This window comes from Simochromis diagramma, unplaced genomic scaffold (genome assembly GCF_900408965.1).
Source record: "Simochromis diagramma unplaced genomic scaffold, fSimDia1.1 OVJJ01000208.1, whole genome shotgun sequence".
NCBI classification, from domain to species: domain Eukaryota; kingdom Metazoa; phylum Chordata; class Actinopteri; order Cichliformes; family Cichlidae; genus Simochromis; species Simochromis diagramma.
Window position 1 is genome coordinate 356,513 of NW_024386789.1, and position 15,075 is coordinate 371,587.

The window sequence follows — 15,075 nt, forward strand, 5'->3', positions numbered from 1 at the left end:
CCTGATTTCTCCCCTTGATCAAAAACGGACTGCTTAAGTTTTAATAAGTTAGCTGTAGCTTTTGAAGCTGAGATTTCATTATATTGGGTTCTTAATAACAGCAAACTTTGGTGCAGCTTGGGACAGGGGTTCTTAAAGTACATATCCTCAGTAGCTTTAATTTTCAATTCCAATAATTTCAGCTTTTGTCTGGCCTTCTTAGATTTTGAGCTTGTGAAGCTAATTATTTGGCCTCTAATGAAGGCTTTGAATGCTTCCCATCTAATACACGGAGATGTTTCAGAAGTATTGAGCTCAAAGTAATCAGTAATTTGTTTGTCAAGGTACGCCAGTAGGTCTTTGTCCTTTATCCATTTTTGCTGAAATTTCCATTTTGGGGGATCTCGTACTAGCCCTGGATCCAAATAGACCAGACTGGCTGGGGCATGGTCTGAGATAAGGACACTGCCATAATCACAACCGTTCACTTTATAGGACAGACTTGCTGAGATTAAAAAGTAGTCTATTCGTGAGTATGATTTATGTGTGCTTGAATAACATGAATATGTCGATACACCAGGATTCCTGTCTCTCCATATATCCATAAGATTTAATTCCTTAGCAAACTGAAGAATGGTTTCCCTACTCTGGCTATGAGATTTGTCTAAATGTGATGATTTATCTATACTTGGGTTCAGAGTGCAATTGAAGTCTCCCGCTAAAATATATTGACCACTAAGTGCTGACAGCGTGCAGAACAGGTTATTAAAAAAAGATGGTTCATCCTTATTTGGGGCATAAATATTAACTAAAATCAGAGGTTCTGTATAGAGAGTACCCTGAACAATCAAATACCTTCCCATCCTATCTGCAATCACCTTACAAACATTAAAGGGGACGGACTTGTGTATTAGAGTCAAAACCCCTCTCGCTTGGGAGTTAAATGGTGCTGAAAATACCTCTCCCTGCCATCTCCGCTTAATCTTTAAGTCCTCTTTTCCAGTAAGATGAGTCTCTTGGAGAAAAATTATTTTGGAATGCATATCTTTTAACCTTCTCATCACTTGTTTAACTTTTTTAAGTTTTTGCAGCCCTCTACAGTTCCACGATGTCATCTTAATTTCTAAAACATTGGACATAGCTGCAATTTTCAGATGATCTTCTCATGCTAGTATATAGAAGTGTACCTTTAAACAACCAAAACAATGCAGACAACACAGATGCTTCTAACTGCATCAACCATTGAACACAACCCCTCTGACCTAAGGGCCAGTTTCCCCTTCTCCTTACTACACACTCCGGTAATGCTAATGACCAGTCCACAGTTATTGAGGAATGATCCAACATTATTGATATTGACTTATCCTAAACTTAAACACTCCCTCCATTGTTAGCTTTTACATACAAATAATAATTGCTTTGCCATGAATTTATTGCTATCCCAAATATACTCATGTAAATAAATTAAATGTTAGGGGTCTACTGTGCTTTAACTCTATTTAAATGTAACTATAACTCAGAGAGTCCTCCTGGAAAACAAAAAGTAATCGATCCCCCCCCCAAAAAAAGAAGGGGGGGGGGGTATACTCACAATGCAGGTAATCACCAGCGTCTTTAACCCCCGTACAGATATAACGGAGGCATGTACAGATGTTCAGTGTGAATATATTTCAATGATCAGTTCACAGTAGCCCCAGGAATTAGCTGCCAAGCAAAACGTTCAATTATTTTACCAACTCTATCCGTATCGCTATTCATCCCGCTCTGCTTGGATCCGCGTAACAAAAGTCTCTGCGTCCTCCGGTTTGCCAAAAGTCAGTGTTTTATCCTTGTAGGTCACCAGGAGCCTGGCGGGGAGAAGCATCCCGTGTCTTATCCCCATGCTGCGGAGCTGTCGTCTCACGGAGTCGAACTCTTTCTGCATCTTATGTATGCCGGCTGCCATGTCCGGGTAGAAACGTACCGGTTTGTCCTCGTAGAGTATTTGCTTTTTGATTTTGGTCGCTTTCAGCACCATTGCCTTATCCCTATCGCTCAGGAATTTCATGATCAGTGTTCTTGGGGGGGCGTTTGGGTCGTTTCTCGGGCCGATTCGATGCGCCCTTTCCAGGAATGGCTTTGATTTCAGCAGAGGGATGTCCAGCGTCTCCGGGATCCAGGTTTCCAGAAATGCGCAAGCATCCGTTCCCTCCACCTTCTCCGGTAAATTCACCAGTCTCAGGTTAGCCCTCCTGGCCCTTGTTTCCAAGTCCATTACTTTGTCCTCCATATCTCTGGTTTTCTTTTCGAGACTCTGGACTTTTCTCTGAAGGCTATCGACCGTGTCCTCAGTGTCGGAAATGCGTGTCTCGACATTTACAATACGCTCCTTACACTCTCCGACCTCGTTTCTCACTCCCTCAATTGCAGCCATTATTCCGTCAAACCTGTTGGAGAAGTCGGTTTTCAAGTCTTTGATAGCTTCAAGAATCGGAGCGTGACTTGGTCCTTCCTCTTCAGCGCTAATTGACTCTTCCGACATGGCGCTAGCTTTAGCTTTTCCACTTTGTTTAGTTGGTCCGAAATCAATTTTAGGTTGTGAGGGTTTACCACGACCCCTGCCCGATTTACCTGGTGCAGACGACATAAAAGAGTCCTAAGCGTGGATACCGTTAGAGTTTAACTTCAAAAGTTGATATTATGTTAGGTGTCTTGGCAAAGATTCACGGAGGAGGGAAGTGTGCGTCTAGCTAACGCGCCGCCATTTTTTTCTAAATTCTCTCTTTTATAGGAATTATGGATTTCTTTGTTCAGATTGGACTGGTAAGCTCTCTCATGTCTTCGATTGCATAACCTTAATGCACTAATGATTTCAGTTACTATTTGTGGGCATTTTTATTCATCTTCAGATGAATCATTCAAGACCTGTAACGCAGTCGAACACCAGACCAGCATTAAAACACAGCGTACCTGATGCGGGGCTTCAATATGCCAAAGTATATTAATGCTACGCAGCTCGTCTCTGTTACTATCGAACTCGGCTGATGAATCCTGGAGTCCTGAGCGTTGCTACTGTACAGAAGCTCTGCAGCACCAGAGTAAGATTTGAAAAGCTGGTTGAGCCAGACTCTAAAAGGATTAACAGAATTTATTTAGCCAGTCTTATTATCTTTTCACCAAGGACAGGTTCCTCCAAGTTTCCATCATTTTGCCTGCTGATCTTCACACGATGCTGTTTATATTAAAGACACTGGCAGATTTATCACTGAACTTCTTTGCAGTTTTTTAAAACAACTGGATCATTTCAGTGGTTCACAACATTTATTTTGTTGCCTGAAAGTTACAACTATCACCTGACACGTGAGAGGTGTGTTCTTAAACAGTGAAATAGGCTAAAACATCTCTAAAATCAGCACATTATGCCATGATTTAATCATACTGATGAGGATGATGATGTAAAAGTCTCAAAAACTCACAAAGCTTGTATCAAATATGAAACGCTTGGCTTTAACCTGGATTATCTTTATATTGAAATTTGACAAATATGCAAAAAAAAAAAACTATTAAATGGAGAAAATACTTTTTCACCACACCGTACATAATATATGTCTCATTCTGCTGGTTTTACACCACACAGCAAACACAGATCAGCCCTTCAGATTCATGGATGAACAGAAGTCCACAAATAAGAGAAAACATTTAGCATGTGTTGCAATAATCTATAACTACCAGCTGAGTGTTCTTTTAATCCACAATCTTCATCCCGACAAATTCCTGTCAGTGTATATTAAAATGTTAAGTTTTGATGGTGAAAGTGACAACTTTTCCAATGTAAACCTAATCTTAATCCACCCAAATACTTCTGGCATGTGTAGGCCACGAGAACATTTACCAAGACAGGGCTTTCATTTCCTGAATGCTCATCCGCATGTGATGAAAACACCCCTAAAATTAAAGCTGACAGACTGTATTTTAACATTGTCATCACTGTAGCGTCTCAAAGTAATAATACTGCATAATCAAAAAATGTGTGATCCAAGTGCACAGGCAGCTCGCCGTGTGATGCCGCAGTGACAAAAACCCACGTCTGTACCACAGGACAGATTTAGCTTCTTTTTTTTTTCCCCATAAACTTCTATTTCTAGCTTTTCTATCGGCCCATCTTCCGCTCTCATGAGCTCACACTTCTTAACGCATCTCTCCATCTCTATTTGTATGTTGTTGTTTCTTTCCACCTCAGTTCAGAGTGGACAGCACAGCTTGTGATGTCTATATTTGTCCTCTCTCACACTCTTTCTTGCCCCCCCTCCCTCATTTCTCAGCTGTGTCTCTTCCTCTTAAGGAGCAGCTGTGCTGAAGTGACTCAGAGATGCACATAGAGACCCAAGCTGCATTTATTAGATGTACAAAGAAGCCCAGTACCGGCCCTGTTATGGTTAAGGTCTCACCCAGGTTTAACATTTAAATGAACCTTTGATGCCTTTTATTAGGTTTCCTATCTGATGAACAGTTTATGTAATCTCACAGTCAAAGTCTTATTTTTAAAATGATTCAGACGCACTGGGAAGGAGACAAATGGACAAAAACAATGTCTGTTACTGATTCATAATATCTTTAACCACGTATGATTTTTGCATTGTTTGTTTGCTTGTATTGATGCAGTGTAGTTGCTAAATAACAGGGACACCGGTGCCACTTTGACTCATGCTCATCCCCTTTCTTTGTGTCTCCAGCTGCTCACTACCTTCCAATCTCCCGGAAAAGCAAAATAGTATGAACATTATCGTTTATGAAAGTGCTTTCTGTTATTTAAGAGGAAACACTTGGGCTTGGCTTCGAACTGAGCACATACTAATGTGCAAACTTCAAAAAGTGGATAAATGTAACATGAAAAAAAGGGTGTTGTGTTCATAGACAACAGGTTCAGTTTGTGCTGCTGCACCTGCTTCTCTGTCTTCTGTAATCAGAGTATTCATGTCAAGTTGTCACTCCAATTAACAGGCCTCCACTTCACCAGAAACCCACTTAAAATCAAGTATTAAAAAGAAAGGAGAAGTCTGGGTGTACTCCATCACAGCACACCCTGCTGGCGTCCATAGACAGTCCTCTGATGATGGTTTCTAGGTCCGTATCAGACAGCAACTCCTAAAACAATTTTACTTATTGAATCCATAAATGGTATGCAAATAAAACCTCAACATCACCCACTGGTGAAGGCTAGAGTTTCACTTTTTGCCCATTGACATCCCTGTAATCACTATAATGTTAATCCGGATGACGATTTTGCCGACGTTAAACAAAATGTACTTGCTGTAAAAACTGAACAGCTGGTACCTCATAGCTTAATAGAGGGCTTGATATGACTCAAACTGAGGGACAACGCACACTCATGTGGTAGTGAGTTGTTAGTCAGTAAGTAGCCACACATTACCCTACACCCACTATGCCTGTTTTACTCAGTGTTACGCATAAATATTGCCACCGTACCACAGCCTGTGACCTCCAAACCCTGATATCAGCTTTCCCTTTTGTTTCCTCTTGTCCTGATGAGCTTTTCCTCCTCTCCATCTAATTTTGCTCCACCCCATTTATAGTATGTGTAATTAAGGTTATGAGGTTTTGGGTCAGCTGTACCACTGCTCCCCCCGTCTGTTTTCTTCTTTTGGGGGTTTCAGCTCACGATGGCATTTCTTTGCCTTTTTTATTCAGGCCAGCTCAGCTTGGCGCAGATCAGATCATAAACGGGAGGAGAGGAGAGGGAGAGGCGCACGGAGAGATTCTGTAGAGATGGGAGTGGAGAGAAGCAGAGAAGGATAAGGCGTTATCCTCCTCCATGAGATTGTTTGTCCTTGTGCGAGCGGGCCTTTGAGCACTCGAGCGGGGAGTCTTTACTGTATGGGGTCGACATCACTTGGGTGGCAGTTTTGCTGAAGTGAGGCAGTGCATCTTACTAAACCAGCCCTGCATGCCTGATAGAGAGACTTCTGCTCTTCTGCAGTCCAGTTTTCAGTCACAGTCAGTCATTCCCGTATTTTGGATATATCTGCATCGGATGAGGCATTTGAAGCTAAGATGAGATTGTTTTCGTTTTTTGAAGCTGTTGGCTATTTTTATGACATCCTTACATAAAACATGACTGATTAATTTATTCAAATATTTGATGTGATTAGTTAGGTTGGTGAAGGCTCACGCAGTGCGATTAAAAATAAATGTTGCCTTGTATTTGCGTTTAAGCCGTACACTTCAACTTCGCAGAGTTGGAATAAATGAAAGCAATTTGTCTTTCTTACATACACAATAAGCAACAAAGGTATTTGTTTTAATCACGGAGCTTTAGTATATTTGTCATTATTAATGGTAGAGGAAGAGAATCAGTTGAATCAGATTTTTCGTTTGTTTTATTTAAAGGTTCCAGCTGTTTATCCCATTTAAGTGCTGCTAACGGTACAAATTATATCAGTTTCGTAGAAAAATAAAATAATAGACTCGTTCAGCCCAGAAAAATCACAGCGTGAGTTGCAGTTTAATTTCCACTTATTTTTACAAATGCGTAAAAGTATGGTACTGTATACTGTTATACTGCAAGATTATAATTAGAGAAGGCATATTGTCCTTCAGAGTTTTTGCTAGATCATTTTTAATCTGATTAGCACAGCTTCCAGGAAATGCAACGAGCCATGAATGTGTTTATTCCTACATTAGTAAATCTAATTGCTTGCAAATGAAATTCTGCAAAATGAGCAATTAAACTTCGGCTTCGTGGCTAATTAAAAGCACCTTGTAAAGTAATGTTTCACGTTCACAGCTTGTCATTAAAATGCTTTGTGTGTGTCCTCGGCTCCCAAGGTATTGCCATAACCAACAGTGCAATAGCTTGAAACTGTCAGCAAGTATATGTCTGATATTGTTATCATGCACAATATTCAAAATTGTGGCCTATTCATCAAACCTAAGCACCTTTAAGTCATCCTAGTTCGGAGCAAGGGAGTGCAGTTATCACATGTCCTACCTCCTCAGGCAGGCCATTGCAGCTCATTCTGGTCACTTTTGGTTCTCAGTTTTGATTATAGGATATCCTCTGGATATCCCTACCTGAGCCATGACTTTAAGTTGTACAAAGCTCTACAACAGCTGCCTGTCAGGCTTCCATTTTTCAGACTTTTTGAGTTGTCAGGGCTTTTCCTTGTGTTTTATGGTTCCACACTGAAGGTTTTAGAGTTTGAAGCTGCTTGATGGAAATTGTCAGCTAGTCCATCAGCCTTGAGGCTAAGAAGGTACTAGGAGGAAAATAAAGGTGGAGAAAGAGGACATACATGTCATACACACAGATCCCTGCCACCTTCCTAACTCTGGAGGTGCCACCCACAATAGCTTTGACGCAAGAGACCTCTGATGCTGTCCTGGGGTATTTTGGGTTGGATTCTATGGATTCTCACTCACACTGGGAGAGACTGGAAACGTTGGAGGACTCTTTGTCATGTCATGTTGTCGTACTGTGGTGAGGCGCATTGTCCTGTCCTCTTGTGTCTGCAGCAGTGTTTAGTTGGTTGTCTAACATCCACATGAATCCATGTCTGAGGTTTGCCAGAAGGACATTGTTTTAACCTGATTTTTTAAGCCCGGGTCAGCCAAGGAAGAGTATGGGCGACATATGCAACAGTGGTTTTATTGCTGTTCTTTGTGTATTGTCTAGCAGTACACTGTCTGCAAGGGTTAAATTGCATCATATCCCTAGTTTGCTTATTACTGTTTGGCATGTTACCACACCGTATGTATATACTTTCCTTTTAAACCATTTACGGCATCAAATTGAACTCTAAAGCTAACTTCTGGAATCTCCATAATGAAGTACAGATTTTTTTGTCTTTTTTCTGATGAAATTTCAAAAGCCACTAATTAGCTGCTACCCAGTAGATATTTATTGGCTGATGCAACACTGAAGTGAGGCTTTGGGTGGCCTTGTCTAGAGAAAGGTCAGCTAAAGAATGTGATAATGCCCACTGAGTAATGCCCATTGCATGTGAGGTCCAGATATGAGTGAATGAACGCTGAAACTTAGTTGTGCATTTTAATGAAGCGTTAATAACACAGAGGAGATGACCTTGCCTGGTGAAACAAATTGGCAATGCTACCACGTAGCTACTGCTTAATGCAGACCCGTGTTTGGCGTGTAAAATTGCAATTCACATTTTCACATGCACACTTGGATACTCTATACTACATACACTACTGTACGCACGCACACATCTACAGCCAGAGAAAAACTTATTAGCACACTCTCACTGAGAATTAATTGGGTTTCCTCACGCTTAAAATTAATTCCCTCCTTTATAATGTCCTATTTAAGAGTCATGGCAGCTAAATAAATAGAGGTGATGAATGGCTTGCATGGCAGTCAAAGGTGTTAAGCATACATGTGCGGGGTCCCTTACTCTTCCCTGTCTGACCTGGGCTTACCAAATCAAATTGAAGTTCAAAGTGTGCGTTTGTGTTTCTCATTCGTACAAATCATGTCGCATCTTAATCTCGTCTCATCACAAATGTCTGGGCTCGGGAGAGAGATGGAAACTTTAAGGGTTGGGGGATTAATTTTTGAGCCACTGTCAGTTATGTTTTATGTTTAAAGATTAGCATCAGCTGTTTTTATTGCTTTGCAGCACTGACTGATCCAGTGATTTATACTGCCTCGGGTATTTAGAGACATTTTTATATTGACTGAGAGCACTGGTATACCTGCTTAAACAAAAAGCGTCAAGGCAGAGTATCAACCGAGCTCAAACAGAATTCTGAAGAAAAATAAGTCTGTGTCATGTGTGGCTGTGTGCAGGCAGGACTGGAATGGTGGACCCAAAGTGCAGATTCTTGGATACGAAAAAGGTGCACTTGAAAACAGCTTTAATGGTGAACCAGACCAAAAACTAAACTGAAAAAATACAAAAAACTAACCAGGCTGGCAAACAGAACACACAGTACAGAATGAGGGTAGATCGCGACACGGACAGAGGAAAACACGGGGCTTAAATACACAGAGGGAGCAATCAGTGAATGAGAGACAGAAGGGAAACACAGCTGGGGCAAATCAGGGCTAACGAGGCAAGGGAAGCAAAACCTGATACATTAACCCGAGATACGGACTTCAAAGTAAAACAGGAAACATAACACAGAGATGCGGACTTGAGAAGGGGATACAGCAACTAAGGAACACAGACAGAAGCCAAAAGACTAAAACTCTAACATAAACCACACAGAGAACCTAAACTCAGAACAACCCTACAAACCATTAGATATAATTAATCCAATCAAAGGACCAAAAAACACAAAACCACTGGGTCGACGACCCAGCCCCCCTAACAGTCTGCTGTTTTTCACAGGTAAATAAAAAAGATATATATAATATACTTTTACGACTATGTAGATAACGGTCGTTGTGACTGTAGAGTTGCATACAGTACTTATTTGTTGCATCACCCTGGATGAAATCTGCAGTACTGATAATATCTCTGAAATTATACATACATTTGTAATGCCAGACCAAAATTATTCAATGTGGAATACCTGAAAACAAAAACAAGCCCTGGCACAAAGCTTGAGAAAATCAGAGTTTCACCAGTTTAGTCCTTTTTTCTGGCACGAGTGGCCATGTTTGGATGAGAAGTGAGAATACAAATTTATGAGCTAACGCTAGCAAGCTACATCTATAGACTACACTGGCACACACACCACCTAATGCTAATGAGTGCTAGGTAATAGCAAAACTGAAACACAAACTTTGGCGACGTCAACACGATAACTTATCAAAATAAACCATGGAGTGGCTTCATTTTTTCCTGGACGTGTGCATTTGTTGTTCATGTTTCCCTTTTTACATTTGAAGTCTACAAATGTGCTGAGATTGTGCATATAACACAAAATGAATCGTGTCTACTTTGTGTAGTTGTCTTTCTCAATCTAATAGTAGTCTAACACATGACTTTATTTGTTTGCCTGAAAATAACAAAGCTGTGACAGAAGTGAACAGCAGTATCACCTAAAAGAGCATTTTAACATCTCCACCTACGTTGGCAAAATGATCTTTTCCTGCTCACGGTTTATACCAAATACACGGCAGGCATCATGACTCAGAGTGTGATTTGTGCTCCGCGGCCTTACTGAGATGAATACAGCAATTGACAATTGAGACAAAATCTGTAAAGTCTTTTGCAATCAAGAAAAAACCCATTATCACTATTGAATACTTAAGACTAGCTTATTCTGCGTGATCTTCTTCTTTTTCATTTATTTATTTGTATTTCATTCTTTTGTCCAGTTGGATGCAGTCAGATTTCAAGGAGATTCGTTATTTGTTCTTGTGGCAGAACTCGTCTCTGCTCCACTGCAGCTTTGCTGTCTTTGCTGTTGTCTTGTGGTTGTCATGGCAACTGAAAAGTAAATTTGATACAATCTTGAAACATTCAATAAATGTTGACAAATTACCTATAGAACGCGTCAGTTGTTCCCTGACAGACAGCACTGTTGTCTCTGGCAGTGGTAGTCACTGGTAAAACAAGCTTTTTTTCACTGATTGTAAGCCAGCTGTCTCCTAATTGGTTCTCTCTTACAAATGCAAGGTTTAAACAGCAAGTAGGTTGGGCTTGTGAGCTCATGCTCAGTTTCTCAGACCAAATTGGTGATATCCACTCTCATGACCTTATAGAGCACGAAAGATGTGTCGTAACAGTACATCTACTCTATTGTATTGAGGAAGAGAAATCATAATACTGCCCCTTTAATTTCAATCATTGTTACAAACCGATAAAGTGACAAACTCAAGTTTAAATGGCAGATGCTTGTAAAAGTGGGCTGCAACCTCAGTAGGGCTGGGTATCGTCACTGATTTCTAAAATCGATTCGATTCCGATTCACAAGGTCCTGAATCGATTCGATTCAATTCGATTTGAATCTGGGAAATTTTGCCTCAGACAGTCAGAAATATTATAACTCAGATCAGTATATTTACATATTTTTGTATCTATAAAAAGGAAGCTGACACTTTCCAGACTTTATCAAAGGTGTGAGCATCACAGCAGATGCCTTTGTGTCAAAGTAGCTGAAGATAAAACACAGAAAAACATGAAGGTGATTTTCCTGGCCTGGGATTTTATAAAAATATTCTGCAGTACATCACAAACGAAAGAAAACCATTAATCAGCTTATGAACATTACCTCTGAAGTTACAGCGGTTTTATTAGAGACACAGCGTTTTGCATTTTGTATAATTTTAAAAAGTTTAAATTTGTTCAAAAGCCTATTGAACGGCAGAAATTAGGTTTTCTTTTCGAAAGTAAGTAAAAGAAAAAAAAAAAATCAGCCGACAGCGCTGTAAACAACGGTAGACTTGTGCGTAACAAGCAAGCGAATCATGCAGAAAACAGATTTCGGGGATAGACGGGAAACTGTTCTTGAAGTACAGAGAGAGAGAGAGAGAGAGCTGTGCATGAAGTGTGATTTTATTGTGGTGGCAGCAAAACAGTAAAAGTCAGAGGGAGTCCATGACGATGTTTATGTGAAGCTTAGTTTGGATCTTCTTTTGCTGCTGGTTCGGTCAATATTGTTTGGAGAGAGATAAAACTAACGGCTTTAGAATCAGCGCAAAAAGCGCGTGAACACAAAGCGCGGACCCGCCGAAACATCGGAATCAGCGAGCTGTCGGCTTTCAGCCCCGACCGTGTCCGTGCCGTCGGGTGAGAAAGCCGACATCTCACTGATTCTGATCCGCGGGTCCACGCTGTGTGTTTACGTCTTTGTGCAGAAGCCGTGTTCCTGCTCTCATTTACTGTTTTAAATGTTTGGTGGTTGTCAAAATTTTGTGACGTTTCACCTGAGATTCTGGAATTTTGGGCAAAATAAATTTATATAAAAAAATCGATTCAGGATTTTAATGAATCGATATCACGTTCTCCAAGCCAGAATCGATTTTAATCGATGAATCGATTATTAAAACCCACCCCTAAACCTCAGTCGATTTCACCTAGTTGAAGAAAAACTTAAATGAGAAACAGAGTTGTTGTCCTCACAGCCAGCAAAGACCGCAGCCAACCAGCATCAGAACTACTGTGTAAATGTTTTTCAGTGCCACACATACTCTATAAATAAAGCTGCAATATTTCATTTTTCTTGGTTAAAAACATTTTCTGGCTACTTTCACTGTCACCTTTGTTTGAAATGAGCCTTTCCTGTTGCTCTTTTCACTGTTTTCCTTTGGTAATATTGCAGTTTTCATATACCTTGCCTGGTACGAGAACACAAATCGACTTTGACATAAAACTATTTTGTAAAATATTCAGGGAACCACAGATTTAATATCGTCGTCAACACTCTTGTCTTTATTGCTCGAGAAATCTCCCCTCTTCTTTATGGCAGTGTGTGGCTTCTAAATGCGATGGGATAAAGTTAATGTATGAAGGTCAGCACTGGAGCAACACTGATGCTCAGCTCACCTGTCAGCCGGCAACGGCGCTCTTTCCAAGTGGCTGTGACAGCAGGTGTCCTCCATACAGCACAGTGTGTGTCACAGCTGTCAGTCTCCTGACAGAGACCTGTCCACAGCGTCCAGCCTGGTTAGGCAGACAGGCTGGGGAACACACACACAGACACACTGGATAGCTTGGCTGTATTTGCATGAACACACGCACGCACACACACGGAATAACATTGTGTCAAGGTTAGTTAGAGCTCATGACATTTGAATAGCAGGGAGGAAGGAGAACACATAGGATGGGAACTAATTTCACCTCCTCTCCCTCCATCATTCCTATCTCTGTTGGAAATTGTCCTGCTGTCCTTATCCATTATGTCTTAACTGGAGTGTGTTTGCCTTTTGTGTGATTTTCATATAAACTGACAATTAATTTTTTGTTTTCTGACTCCTACAATGATGTTTAAATGATTTTACACTGTACATAATTGTGTCCTGCAGAAGAGTGGTCCACGGTTTGATTAATTCAAGTTTTCTTCCTGTGTGTGTGTGTGTGTGTGTGTGTGTGTGTGTGTGTGTGTGTTTTAGGTGGCTGAGATGCATGGTGAATTGATAGAGTTTAATGAGCGCCTGTACCGTTCGCTCATGGCCAAAGACCACCTCATAATCCAGATGAGACAGGAGCTCATTGACCTGAGAGGACCGGTGAGTGGCACACAGCAACAGACGCATCCTGTCTCGTCTGATTTCTCTGCGGGTTTTCTCCTTTTCTCTTCTTTGACTCGCCCACTGATTCTGTTTGATTTTCATTTCTACTTGGTCCTGTTTGTTTGTCCATCCCTCCGTTCATTTTCCCCAACAGTCGGTGGCGTCAATAATAGTTATCTTCTTTCTCATTTTCTGTTGGTGAGATTTGATTTTCTCCGGGAGACTTTCTCCTGATCTTGATGGCTATCGATGTTAATACTAAGTATCCATTGTTCTTGTTAGACAGTACACAGACAGAGCTACTTTTTCTCACTACTTTCTACACTAACAAGAAAAACGCACAGATTACCAACGTCTGGTCGTGCTCTGGAGAGCCTAAAGCTGTCTAGACGTGCACACACACAGCCTGCCCACAGTTTGAGTTGGTATAGCTTCAGTGAAGGGAGCCCCAGGTAGCAGATAGGAGCTCTTATCCCTGAGCTTCAGCCCTGCTGTACTGGACTCCTGTGGGCGTGTGTGTGTTTTGTGCATGTCCATCTCTGTTTCCTAAGTGCTCCGTGCTTGCTACAACTCAGAGCTGCTGCAGACAGCCAAACCAGGGTCGCTGCCTCACTGATCCCTTTCTTGGTCTTGCTCATCTATTACCTTCTCTCTGTGCGTGAGTGCGTGCGTGTGTGTGTGTGTGTGTGTGTGTGTGTGTGTGTGTTTGATGAAAGCCTGGAGGCTGGCGGCCCAATTGCACTGGCTGTGGTGACAGTGTTTTTGCTCAGGTTTAGATAGGCTCTCTGGGAAATCTGAATAGCTGACATGCCAGCTCTGGGAGAGACAGGTTGGGGGAAGACACACAAGCTATCATATTCCCAACACTTCAGGCGACATTACATTAACTTGCATTGATTCCCTGGAGACTTACCCTAACCTTAGATATAAGCACTACTCACCCAACCATAACCTTATGAAAACCAAGCTGTCGCACCGTGAAATTTGATGATTTTTGTTACGGGCTCTTGCTTTATCCCGGCAACATGATTTTCTAAACAGATTTATACCCCCCCCCCCCCCCCCCCCCCCCACACACACACACACACACACACACACACACAACATGAGTAACACAAGTACACTCACTCTCTTTCTCAATTCGATTGACTTCATTTCTCGAGGCTTTTATTGGCATGAAAGTGTCGAGAGACAAAATTGCCAAAGCATCAAAATGTAATTTGTCTGAGTCTTTGGACATTGTTGCACAATAGCAGTAAATTGAATAGTATTAGAAGTTTAAGATTGATTACATAGTAATTACACACTGTATGTATGAATTGCAGGAACTTCCTGCGTGTATGGATGCATGGGTATGCTGTGTATATCTAGGTTATTCGTTTCGCATGTTGTTACATATTGTTGGGCAGGGGCAGTTGCTGTCTCCTTTCTTTCCCACGGCCATGTACACACACACTCTTTCTCATCCACAAGGCCAACATGTAGCACGTTTAATGTGGTTACTTCACCAACCTGGAGGCATGCATGCTTGATGAATACATACACAGGGAACACACTGGTGTAGGGATCACTGGTAGATGGATTCGGTGTTTTTTTTGTGCGTATCTGATAACATATTTGTGCAGGAGTTTGTCCTGTATTTGAAATGAAAGTCCTCCTTTTGTTTGTTCCCTGCTCTTTAGCGTTCTTCCTCTCATTCATTTTTTTCCCAGGTTCCAGGTGATTTAAGCCAGACGTCAGATGACCCTAGCCTGTCAGATTTTGAGACGTAAGAACATTTCTCTATATCCCCCGTCCAACGCATCTTTCTCTCACCCCTTTCTATCCTCTCATAGTTTGATGTCTCTCACCCCTTTTTCTCCCTTTGCACTGTTTCCTCTGAGTTTACAACTAAATTAGATTTTCAGGTGTTTTACCAGAGTGAACTGCAAACAATGGTAGCTGTCCAAACACAG

The 15,075-nt window shown here is 41.3% G+C and overlaps 1 protein-coding gene across 4 annotated transcripts in view; it reads left to right on the top strand.

Annotated features, from left to right (window-relative positions):
* The window catches only part of snx29 (sorting nexin 29), a 146,956-nt gene that overhangs the window by 87,924 nt on the left and 43,957 nt on the right, over positions 1 to 15,075 (top strand). For 3 of the 4 annotated variants that reach the window (XR_005694701.1, XR_005694700.1, XM_040023132.1), the window contains exons 16-18: positions 13,001 to 13,117; positions 14,446 to 14,472; positions 14,833 to 14,888. Coding sequence is in view for 2 of the 4 variants with exons in the window: in XM_040023132.1 (XP_039879066.1) it covers positions 13,001 to 13,117; positions 14,446 to 14,472; positions 14,833 to 14,888 (200 nt within the window). In the remaining 2 variants the exon portion in view is untranslated. The remainder of the gene's footprint in view (positions 1 to 13,000; positions 13,118 to 14,445; positions 14,473 to 14,832; positions 14,889 to 15,075) is intronic. The other variant, XM_040023133.1, reaches the window with a different exon arrangement.